This window comes from Lissotriton helveticus, chromosome 3_1 (genome assembly GCF_964261635.1).
Source record: "Lissotriton helveticus chromosome 3_1, aLisHel1.1, whole genome shotgun sequence".
Classification (NCBI taxonomy): Eukaryota; Metazoa; Chordata; class Amphibia; order Caudata; family Salamandridae; genus Lissotriton; species Lissotriton helveticus.
In genome coordinates, this window is record NC_136061.1 from 20,900,238 (window position 1) to 20,913,348 (window position 13,111).

Here is a 13,111-nt window from a genome sequence, read left to right on the forward strand (position 1 = left end):
CTGCCAGGAAGAGGAGGATGTCATCGGCGTAGAGGGCGATCTTGTCTATGTGAGAAGGGTCCCAAGCCCAGCCTCGGATGTGGGGGTCCTGACGTATGAGAGAGGCCAGGGGCTCCATCGCTAACGCGAATAAGAGCGGCAAGAGCGCACTGCCCTGGCGAGTGCCCCTCTGAATGGGGAACGTCTCCGAGAGCACACCATTAATTAAGACCCTCACCTTAGGACTGGAGTATAAGACACGGATGAGGTGCCGAAATGGAAGGCCAAAACCCAACACCTCTAGCACGTCCCCCAGGTAGCTCCAATCCACCGTATCAAATGCTTTTTCAAAGTCAATGAAGAGCAAAGCCAGATACGAGGTGAGGCGATGGCGGTGTGCAAGGGCGAGGTGGAAGAGGCATAGGCAATGCCGGGTACCCCAGGCAGGCATAAAACCGCATTGGTCTTGATGGACTAAATCATGCAAATGGGGGCTGAGTCGTTGAGCCACAGCAGTGGCAAAAATTTTCACCTTGGTGTTGATGAGGGAAATGGGTCGGTAATCCGCACAGGCAAGGGAAGGTGGCTATGTCTTTGGGAGGACCACAATAGTGGCTATGTCTGTCTCTGGGGGAAAGGACCCCGTGTCCACCACATGCTTAAACAGTTCCACTAAGTGTGTGACCAACATGTCCAACAGGTCACATAGTATTCTTGAGGATAGCCATCCTGACCTGGCGTCTTACCGGAGTGCAGGAGCAAGATGGTCCTGTGTATCTCCTGTGGGGTGAGGGGCAGATCCAGAGTCTCCGAGACCATCTGGGAAAGCCGGGACAGCTGAAACCCAGTTGTTGACAGCAAAGCAGCCAGGGAGGTTTCGGGAGGTCGGACCGCGTAAAGGGCAGCGTAATAGCCCGCAAAGGCTTGGGCGATAGCCCGAGAGGTAATGTGGTGAATGCTGGTCACATCATGGATCTGGGAATTATGCGGTTGGCTTTGAGGTATGAAACTAAATTATGAAGTAATTTGCCATTTTTATCACCCCAGCCGTATACGCGGGCCACGGAGGAGCGCCATAGCATTTTAGCGGATTCCAGCGAGATCTGACAGATCTGTTCACGGAGCAGTGTAAACTGCCGGGCAGAAGCAGCGTTTTCAGTATAAGCCTGGGCTGTCTCCAACTGTGCAGTGCGGGCCTCCAGCTGTACAAGGCAGCCGGCCTGTGCCGTGCGTTTTGCGTGGACCAAACCTCTAGCCGCCCCTCGTATAGTGGCCTCCCACAATGTACCCGGCGAGGAGACCGAACCTGTATTAAGCGAAAAATAATGCATCAGTTCCTACCCGAGGGATTCAACGAATTACGCATCTTGCAGGAACCAAGCGTTCATCCACCAAGTCGTACGAATGCCATATGGGGAATTCCTGAGACGGAGGGAGACAAGAGAGTGGTCCAAGATGCCTCGGGCACAATATTAGCCCCGGATATCAACTGACAGTCGAGGGCAGGCAACAGGAGCAGGTTGATACAAGAGTGAGCATGATGGGCCGCCAAAGTGTGAGTATATTGTTCCCGACTGAGATTACACACCCTCCAGGCATCGCAGAGACCCAGGGCAGAGCTCAGTCGGATAAGCGCTTAGCGGAGGCATGACGGGTCGCCGAGGGAGCACCTGCCGTGTCGCAGGAATGTTGCATAACGGCATTGAAGTCTCCTCTGATGACTGTCAGGCCCTGAGGAAAGGTGGAAACTACGAGTGTGAGACATCGAAGGGTGGAGGACATTGTGGTGGGGGATGTATACACACAGGAGGTTAAAAGAATGCCCTTCGATCTTGCCAGGCAGGGCCACATAGCGACCTTGTGTGTCCGTCTCAGCCTGTGCCAAAGTAAAAGGAAGCCCCTTACGAAGCAATATGGCAACCCCCCGGGGAACCCCATGTGAAACCAGAATGTCAGACACTGTCGAACCCATAACGGGCGAGGAGGGTGCAGTGAGTGCCCAGAAGGTGTGTTTCTTGTAGAAAAAGGATATCCGGCACATGACGCTGCGCGCTGCAAAGAACAGCAGTTTGTTTTATGCGGTCTAGTAAGCCATTGACATTCCACAACAGAATGTGGAGGGGTCTAGTTAAGGTGGACGTCATCTGGGTGGGTAGTGTGTGGAAGGAACAGCGCATGCGCAAGTGGACCTCGGTCCCAGGGGAGGTAACATCCCATAGCCATGGCCTCTGGGTGAAAATCTTGCGGTCTGTTAAGTCTCATGTCGTAATTGATGGCATGTGTTCATAGAAGGCCACCAAGAAAAAAACAAAGAACAGCGGCCCGTAGGCAGACAAAAACATTAAACAAATATGAGACAACGGTCTGCCCACCCTCCAACACCCCCAAACACCCCCCACCCTACACTTCCGAAAATGAAGCATCTGTCGCCCTGAAAAGGAAACACCTTAAAACAACAACACACAAATGAGTCTGAGTGCTAAGCTAAAATGATTAGCAGAACATGAACGTGGCAGAAACATACACTCATCTACCGTCCTCCGCCATACCAGGGGCTAGGTTGAAACCCTCTTTATTTGTGACTATTGTGGAGGCCGTAGATTACGTGGAATCTATAGGGTCCCCATCCCTTAGTCGGTTGTGTAATTTATGAGGCCAAATGGGTTTTCTGTAGCATTAAAACATTTACAGTGCCCCTTGTCTTGTGGAGGTTAAGTTCTCTGACATTCCAGGACTTTGCACATGTTGGAGCTGTCATCTAACTAGTTAAGCTAGCTGTGCTTGTGAATGACTGCTACTGCATTGTACACGGTCCATAAAGTAGGTAGGACAAACCCTTACCACAAGACCCGACCGGCTAAGCTGACACGGTAATATTAGGGGTTTTTAATACAAAAAGCTGTTTGAATAGATGAAATTAGAAGAAACTACTAGGGAAATTTCAGAAAATTTCTGGGGCAAAGCTGCTTTATGGGCATTATCTTTTAATCCATTTTAGACCATTCAAGTGTCGTTGACTTTTAAATTGTTGTTATACTGTTTTTACCTGCATTCATACTGGGTTTTTTGTGCTTGTTTCCTTGTTGTGATCTTGAAACGCTGCCATTTGTTACCGGAGGGGGTCAAGCCACTGCAGAGGCGCCATTTTCAAAAGGTTAGCGCTCTAGTGGTTGGCTGATTGTTTACACCCCCCTCTTCCCAATAAGAGAATATACATACAGTGGACACTGGTGTGCCAAAGGCAAGCCCATCCGCCATGCTACTGGTTTTGCTAGGATGGCTCCTCAGGTGGGCAAGTATACCAGGGCATTTTAATGGCAATGTGCTTGTTTGTACGTGTTGTGGGTTTTTCCCTCAGTTGTTTCCCCTAATCTCTTTTCTGACCACCCCCAAGAACTGACCTTATTCAAGGCCTGTCTTATTAATTGTAGATCACTTCGTAAGTGTGCTTTCAATGTGTAAAATGTACTTTTAGAAGATGCCTGAGAGTTTCTTTCTGAAACATAGCTGATGGAAACTCCCACACCTGATGCTGCGCTTGCTCTCCCCTCTGGCTTTCTTTACACTTTGTAAATTGTGAAGGCAAAGCGGGTGGGGTACCTTTATAATCTACTGGGCAATATTTTCTCGCACCTTCACCAAATTGATGGAAGTGGGGTATATTGCGGGACAAATATTTACTGTTGAGCTGGCTCCGTCGTCTTTCTTCTCAGGATTATTGATTATCGACCTCCAGACTGTTCAAATAATCATCTTTTACAGACCCTTGATATCATTGTTCAGCTCCTTGATAGAATTTCTCAATTATGCCTTCCGTATGTTAATGTTCCTGTTTTAGGAGATTTTAATCTACACATGATTGATCCCAACTGTCACCCTCCCTTCCACGTCAATCTTGCCTCAGTAGGCATCCACCTTCTGCCGTTGGTTACCGCCCCAACTCAAAAAGCTGGGCATACTCTTGATTTAATTTTTCTCTAATTTCCTTGATCTGTGAGCTTCTCCTCCAGTTATACTTGCCTCGTCTGATCACTTCCTGGTGCCTTTCTCTTTTAACTCTAGGCTAAGGCTGAAAGACTTAGAAAAATGAAGAATCTTATCTAGAGTATGGCATACATTCTCTGATATACTTTTCTCTCAGAATTTGCAATCTTCTATTCCACCTTAACAGGCTGTTGTGATACTGATGTGACACTTTTTAACAAATAGCTAACTAATGCTCTGGTTGCGCTTGTTTGTTTGCTGTCATTGGTGGTTACACTTTCTCTGTGGGAGAAAAACAACAGTTGCCATCTTTGTTCCAATTACCCATCAGACCCATCACTGCTTGATAGCAGCAGGGAACTCTGGGATGAAAGACCCAGCTATCTGTTGGATCAATGGACAGCAGCAATGACTGAGCAGGATTTCTAGTTTCTAGGTCTAGGGCTCCTTAGATCCGTGACCAGAATCTGCCTTACTGGCACCCCTCCCCACCCCCACCCTCTCTGCACGTAGCATCCGGCAGGCCCAGATGCCTCAAACAGGACAAGGAGAGTCTCATGGGCGAGCCTGGGCCCATGGGCGTCCGCAGGGGAGGGCAAGGGGGTGCGCTTGCCCCCCCTTGGATCGTCGGTCCCATTCCTTTTGGTCCGTAATGTTCAAGATTACAGCAGGCTGTTCCCCTGCGAGAAGCCCCAGGAGTTTAAATGTTCTCTCACTTGGGGCCTCTCGCACTTCTCTTTGAACTCTAGAGGCTGCAGCAGCCCCTCCCCGACCTCGAGCAGACTGTGGACAGGCCCACTGTCATTCTCTCTGCTGCTGATCATCACATAAAGAATGACAACGGGCCGTTTGCATTAAACGTGCCTTGAAGGTGAGTGAGGAAGTTAAAATGTTGCCCCCCCCCCCCTGGAAGGCAAGTGATGAAGTTAAAATGTTGCCCCCCCAGAAACATTTCTGCGGACGCCCATGAGCCCGGCTATTAGTATCTGTAATGAATTTCGCCGGGTCATTGGGATCCAGCGCGCAGTAGCCATTTATTGCTAGATTTTCCTACCCATCTAGCGGTCAGGGAGCATTTTCTTTCTTTCTACGAGGACCCAATGCCCACCTGCTGCCCCCACATTTGATTATTTCAACCCGCACCATGTGTCGCTACACCTGTTCGGCAGAGCACACAGGGCCGCAGACTTTGCCATGCAGCTGTCGGTGTGTGTCGCACATGGAAGTCGCCGGGTGGGAACGGGGTCCAGAAGGACGCTGCCACACGGTCGGAGACGCGTCCAGCCTCAACTTTCTGCTAACAGGAGCAATTGTTCACAGAATTACGGCTGCGACCCAGCAGGTCATCCCACCATGCGGTGTAAATGTTTACATGGATTTATCTGCATAACAATTCACAGAATATGTGCACATCCAGTGAGTCAGTGCATTGACGGCAGCGAGGAGGGCTCGACCCAGCTGAGGGGCTTCGCGAACAGAGGAGGCGAAATATTAGCATCACCTTCTTCAACGCACGCGCACATCTCTCCTAGCTGCATTTCTATTTTCCTATCAGCTACAACCCACTCTTTCTCCCTCTCTCGCTCTCTAGTTGTCTTGCTCACCCCTCTCTATTTTTTCTGTCTTTGTGTCTCGCTCTTTGTCTTTCTCTGTTTATCTCTATCTCTCCTATATCTCATTTCTCCCTCTCCTTCTGTGTCCCACCATAAATCGGAACTTTCCCCATCACAGGCTCACTGTCATCTTCCAAGTCTCACACACGTTATCTATATATTTCTGTCATCTCCTTTCTCATCAGTGCATTTTCCCCCTTTCCTTCCACTCCACACACATCGTACAAACACACACATACATAACAAGTCTTTCTTTCCCTCTGTGCAGATCTGTCCCTTCTTACCTTTTCCTAACAAACGCATCTATAGCTCGACCACGAACAAGGTGCGCATGTGCAAAATAGGATTGCACTCCTCTGGGGCCCATTTATGCCCCTAGTTGTCTGGTAGTGCACATTGTATGACTTGTTTTCCATACTGAGAGTAAGGCAGAAAAGAGGTCTTGCTATTTTGTAATTATATTCTCAGCTAGGAAGCGTTTTAAATGTCCACTAACTGATGAAAAATGTACGCTGCGCATCTGTGCTAATCCCAGCAAAGGCTTGTGTTTAAGTTCGTAAATCTCATAAATGCACCTGCAGAAAGCACTTTTTACACTGGCATGCACTGTTCATAATACAACACCTGCTTTCTCTCTTCCCCTCTCTCGAATCTCTCTTCTTCGTACTCAAACACAAAGTGCTTTAAATGGGCTGATACCAGGGCCAGAATGGGAACTCAAAGCAGCCCTGTCAATTTGGGCGAACCAGCCCCCAGGGGTGCAAATGTAAAGCATTGCTGCTTTTGTTACTGGGTCCCGATGTTGCAGTACTGCAAACCGACTCCCAGTAACAACAAGCATTGGCATAGCCAATAGGCCTCGCCTTTGGGAACTTATAAGTATTTAGTTATGCAGCAGGTCCCAAAGGCGAGACCTTTTGGCTATGCCAATGCTTGTTCTACTATATAAAGAAGTGAATTCTTCTGCTCCTTGTGTCACAACGCTTTGAGCAGTGCAGTTGTCATGTTTATCTTTTCTGGCCTTACCTATGTATTTCCTGGGTGAGTCCCTCTTTGCTTTTTACCTCCTCCTGGACTTCTCAAGATTCCCCTACCATTTCCTGAAGGTTCTTATTGAACCACCCATTCTCCCCGCACTGCGGATTCGTTTCTAGGGTCAAGGTTGTTCCCTTTCAGGGCCCTAGTGTTTTAAACACACCAATGTAAGTACACTTCATGGCTCTGCGTTTCTGGCATGGAAAGTTCTGAAAAGTAACTGACATCAGTGTGACGAAGTGGCGCCTTTATAGGTGACGCCGATGTCACTTCCAGCGCAGATGACACAGATGCCTGGCAAATTCAAAGGTAAGGAATCTGCGGCTATATACTGTCTCTACCAGATAAGGTGTTACTGGCAATAAGTAACTTGTCCATTAACACTGTGACTATGGGCCATAGCATCTTGAGGGCTGATCAGCAAAAAGTCTAAGAGAGGGTGACGGAGGTGGATTCCCCGCTGGCAAGTACCAGGTGCTTGAAATGCAAAAACAGGTTGCTGAATTGCTAGCTAGAATAACAGTGCTGGAAAACAGTGTGCAGGGCTCTATTTTGCATTCTCAAGTCATGTTCCGTATTCCCCTTATCTCTTACTACTTACCTCCTTTGTTCCTTCCACATTTGCCAGAATGCCTGGTGTGCCTGCAAGACAGCAACTGTAGTCACATTGTCAATACTTAATATCTGAAAACCCTGCCCTTTCACCCGATACCACTGACTCTTAACTGAATCCTCATGAGCACACTATACCTCTGTGATACAGACTTTGTGGGTGTCCTAAAGCATGCCTTCTTCATCGTCCCTACAAAGTGGTCAACTTTGTAACACACATGCTCGTCACGCTTCCCCAAAACTAGCTCTCCTCACTTCAGCAACAAGAGCTTGGCTGACCCTACACCCTGTGAAGCCCAATTCAAATTCCTTGCTTTTGTATTTAAGCAAATTTCTGTCTGACTCTCCCTCCTGCTATTCACCTTTCAACTTTGCACTCAAAATGGGTTTACATCTGCACTGTTGTACCTTCTTGGAATGCTTCATTACACTGTATTTCTACTTGACTTCAGGCTATGCACTCCTTTCCTTCTATTACAATAAGTCGCAAATGTCTTCACTTCTCCAAAGTGAGTCACGCCTATACCTCCCACAGCCCACCACTTCTCTCCTCCTGTGCGCTCCATTACTGAACCATTTTTGGATGGGGCAGTGAGCTAAATAACGGTGATGGATCAAGCCCTGATCTTTGGACTGGGTAAGAGTGGTCTGCTTAATTCAGACACTCTGTTCATCACCACCCCCTTTTCTGAATCATTTTGTCCACCATAAGCGTGGAAGGGTATACTCAGACATGAGTCCCTTGCTCACTGCTCCATCAGGATTCAAGCAAGCCGGGCCGACGAGGCTGAAATGCCAGAAACCGGTCCCCGGTAGCTTGTCTCCTTTCTGGTGAAGAATTGGCTTGGTAGTTTGGTCTGCCCTGTTCCCATGATGCACTGGGCCAGGGACAGACTAATTTGCATATAGCCAGGTTCTGAGCTGGGATGGGGCAGTGAGCGAAATAACGGTGATGGATCAAGCCCTGATCTTTGGACTGGGTAAGAGTGGTCTGCTTAATTCAGACACTCTGTTCATCACCACCCCCTTTTCTGAATCATTTTGTCCACCATAAGCGTGGAAGGGTATACTCAGACATGAGTCCCTTGCTCACTGCTCCATCAGGATTCAAGCAAGCCGGGCCGACGAGGCTGAAATGCCAGAAACCGGTCCCCGGTAGCTTGTCTCCTTTCTGGTGAAGAATTGGCTTGGTAGTTTGGTCTGCCCTGTTCCCATGATGCACTGGGCCAGGGACAGACTAATTTGCATATAGCCAGGTTCTGAGCTGGGATGGGGCAGTGAGCTAAATAACGGTGATGGATCAAGCCCTGATCTTTGGACTGGGTAAGAGTGGTCTGCTTAATTCAGACACTCTGTTCATCACCACCCCCTTTTCTGAACCATTACTGAACCATGGCACCTGAAGTACTTCAACTTTAGTTGACATGGATTGTATGTAGTATATGACACCTATTATAGAATACCCTGTCTTGTTCAGTGACCTCATCCTTTAACCTCAACACCATCAACTTCAGGACTTCATGTAATCACTCATTTAGCCTTGTCCATAAGTGTTGCGTTTTATTACTATGCATCTCAATTCTAGAAAATTAGCAAATTGACTTAATTTAAAAGATATAGAAACAAACATGGTTTACAATGTATTATGTTATTTTACTTCTGTTTTCTGCAAATCTGATTGGTTTGTGAGCCCAATGTCCACCTGGCACTGAGATGTTATATTTACATACTATTAACAAGACAAGTGAATTTCTCGTATTTGCAAAATAGCTTTCTGCAGTGAGTAGTTAACCACAATCCAAATGCAACGGTCTACAACTCTGCAAGCAAAATACAATCATGTCAGGTAGTTTTTTTTGTATGCATACAGTAAAATCACTTTCAGTTTAAACCACTATCCTGGACTTTAATGCTTAATCCATCACCTATGTTTTGCAGTTGTCCGCATAGCCATTCATGCGCCTGGACTTGTTTATTCTGTTGATTCCTTCTTTCCACTTGGAAGGGCTGCCTGTCATGATTTTCATAATGAGGTACACAAGTAAAAATGTCATGATGGAAGTTGAATTACGCCTGTATGTACGTAGTCTTGTTGTCAGGAATCTGCAGGTGTACCTGTTTCAATGAGGCTCATGCCATCTCCTGTTGGGAATGGAGTGGATTCTGTAAATCATCTTTATACATCCTGAACATATTAATGGTTTCTCACCTGTGTGAACTCTTTGATGCTGCAATAGGTATTGTTATGTTATGTTAATAGGAATTTGTAAAGCGCACTGTCACCATAAGTTTCCTGGCGCTGGGTATTGCTTTAGTTTGGAAGCATATTCACATTCTGAACATTTGTATGGTTTTTAGTCTGTATGAATTCTATGATGCATCAACACAGCGCCCCCCCTTACCTTGAAAACCATGTCACATTCGAAACATTTAAGGTTTCTTACTTGTGTGATTTCTATGATGTGACATCAGTAGGTCTTTCCACTGAAAGCCTTGTCACATTCAGAACATTAATATGGTTTCTCGTTGGTGTGAGTTCTCAGATGTTGTGATAGCCCAATTTTTTGACAGAATGCCTTGTCACATTCAGTACATTTATATGGTTTCTCAGCTGTGTGAGTTCTATGGTGTACTATCAATTGTTGTTGTTCACTGAAAGCCTTGACACATTCAGAACATTTATATGGTTTCTCACCTGTGTGAGTTCTATGGTGTACCGTCAATTGTTGTTTCCCCCTGAAAGCCTTGTCACATTCAGAACATTTATATGGTTTCTCACCCGTGTGAATTGTCTGATGTAATGACAGACCACCTTTTACCCTGAACGCTTTGTCACATTCAGAACATTTATATGGTTTCTCCCCGGTATGAATTCTCCGATGCTGTAATAGCTCCCTCTCATGAATGAAAGCTTTGGCACATTCAGAACATGTATATACTTTCTCTCTTGTGTAAAATCTATGATGTTGAGCCAGGTGTCTCTTTGTAGCGTAAGACTTACCACATTCAGAACAGTTATACGTTTTGGCATCTTTGCCAAATCTCTGACACATAGACAGATCCCAATTTTGACTGAAAGCCTAGTCACATTCGAAACATTTATATATTTTCTCACCTCTGTGAATTCCATGATGTTGCGCAAGCACTTGCTTTCTGTTGAAAGCCTTGCTATATCCCGCACATATGAATGATTTCCCATCTGTGTGAATTCCCTGATGTTGCAATAGATGGTCCTTTCGTTTGCAAGAATATTCACATTCAGAACATTTATATGGTTTCTCGTCTGTGTGAGTTCTATGATGTATCAACAGAGCACTCTTTACCTTGAAAGCTTTGTCGCATTCAGAACATTTATATGGTTTCTCACCTGTGTGACTTCTATGATGTGATGTAAGCAGTCCCTTTCTACTGAAAGCCATGCAACATTCAGAACATTTATATGGTTTCTCACCAGTGTGTGTTCTATGGTGTACTGTCAAATGTTGTTTTTCACTGAAAGTCTTGTCACATTCGAAGCATTTATATGGTTTCTCACCTGTGTGAGTTCTCTGATGTGATGATAGACCCTCTTTTACCCTGAAAGTCCTGTCACATTCAGAACATTTATATGGTTTCTCCCCCGTATGAACTCTAAGATGCCGTAACAGATCTCCTTTCTGACTGAAAGCTTTGTCACATTCAGAACATGAATATATCTTCTCTCCTGTTTGCATTTTAGAATATTGCACCAATTGTCTCCCTGTAGTATAAGCCTTGCAACATTTGTATGGTTTCTCTTCTTCGTGTTTTTTTCGATCCAGTGATAGAACCCCATTTTCACTAAAATTCTTGCCATATTCAGAACAAGCATATGGCTTCTCTCCCATGTGAGGTATCTGATGTAACATCAGTAGATATTTTCTACTAAAAGCTCTGTCATATTCAGAATATTTATGTTGTTTCCCACAAGTGTGACTGCTTCAATGTTTCACCTGCTGCCTTTTTGTATTTAAAGTATTGCTGCATTTACCATATTAACTATTGCCCTGATGTAGCATTTCCGATTTCAATATAGATCAATGCTTCTCAAAAGTGCCATGTCACATGTATGTGGTCGCTCTCTAGTGAGAGTTTGCTGATAAGTCGTTTTTAAAAATGCCCGCTCAAACTTCATACATTCATAGTTGTATGTGTGGTTTATATGGTGACTCCTTAGACAGCCATTTGTACTGTTTCATCCCTATATTTGGTTGACTGAAATAGGCTACTGGTGCAGTTTTTGTGGTGATGTATCAGATGACTCAAATGGAATTTCATTACACTGGGTGTGGATATATAGGGTCAGAGTTCAGTGTAGTCTATGTGATATTTCTCTAGATAGGTATTTCTATAGAAAGTTGTAAAATGTGGAACCATTATGTAACTTATAGTGTTCATTGTTGTATTTTATGAGGAATCTCAATGCACTCCTTGTCACCTGCAGCATATTGAATAACCTCTCTCTGGACCATGCTTTGATGAGCTTGTTTTCCTAGGCGGGGTGCATCTTGCATACATTCATTGATGGTAACAAACCTCAATTATTTAGAACGTTTGCAGTGTTTCAGCCATCTCAGCTTAGACTGATGTTGGCGGTGGTCTCCGTTTAAAAAGTACAGTTTCTTTGATTTGCTGAGATTAGTCATTGAACAACAGTGTGAAGGTAGTCAGTTAACACTTGATGGCGTAGTTAATGTTCACCTCTGCTAAATAAATTCTCTTATTTTTCCCAGATATGTATGCAGTTAATATCCTGTTCAGGTATATTCCCTATGTAGCATGCATAATGTGTCTGTAGATAGTCTTTTCCACTGAAAGGTTTATCACATTCAGTACACCTCTGATGCTCAAGTCAGAGGTGTTTCAGATGTCTCTTTGGAATTCTCTTTTACAGAAAATGCTGTGTAATGTTTAATAGATGTTTCTAACCTTCCAGGAAGTTCATGCACTTGTGGATTTTCTGTAGTAACATTAGTTATGTTTACAAGACAGTCTTTGTTCCACTGAGCACGTTTGTACAACATTTAAAAATGTTCTTGTCAGTGTATGTCATCGAGTTCTTAACGGTGCACGGATATCATACTCATTAGCAACAGATTGCTTCTTTAGTCTGTGACCCGCAGCTCAATATATGCAGGATTTGCACGGTTGTTTCACTTCCAAGAACTTCTTATCTCAATAGTAATCATCAACAGTCTTTAGGGAAGTAACATTTACAAAACTGAGTTTATATGTTTCATGGCGTCGTTGTCTCCACAGCAAGGTTGGAATCTGAGAAGACTTTCAGGAGTTTCTGGCTGTCATTAGATGAAGATTTTATGAGCAACACAACACCGTAGATTCTACAAGGACCTCTTCATACAAGCATTTTGTTGCATACTTTATACAGTGCAACTTTCACCTGTTCGAATGAAAATAAAAACAGAAATTAGTGTCCCACGAGCTAACCATGACAGAAATCGAAATGAAACTAATGTATACAAACTCCATTCCTAAGGGTTTCTGCACATATGAAACTTTGTTAATGAACATTATAATTGAAAATAACTCTTGCAGCACAGATTAATAATAAACAAAGGTACAGCTAACTTTTTGACTACACCAAAAGCATGAAATAACATAGAAATAGGGTACCTGTAATTCAATGACTACACAGTGAATTACAAGAGGAGCTATGATATTACCACAAAGGCACTTTGCGACCAGGAAACAGAAAGGTTGCTTGAACACCACAACTATGGGTTTCTTTACATGCATGAACTATAAAGAGAGACCCAAGTATGACATACAATCCATGATTAATTGCCAAAATGCATGTACTAATTTGTCTTTGCAACACCTTTTACAAAATAAGCACTATCAGAGCTATG

The 13,111-nt window shown here is 44.7% G+C and overlaps 1 protein-coding gene across 1 annotated transcript; it reads right to left on the reverse strand.

The window, feature by feature from the left end:
• Nucleotides 1-9,733: 9,733 nt before the first annotated feature.
• On the reverse strand, nt 9,734-11,089 carry LOC144822600 (uncharacterized). Its single transcript, XM_078680328.1, has 2 exons — nt 10,491-11,089; nt 9,734-10,154 (listed from the first exon to the last, which is right to left on the reverse strand). The coding sequence occupies exons 1-2, from the start codon at nt 11,087-11,089 to the stop codon at nt 9,734-9,736; spliced, it is 1,020 nt and encodes a 339-aa protein (XP_078536454.1).
• Between the last annotated feature and the right edge of the window lie 2,022 nt (nt 11,090-13,111).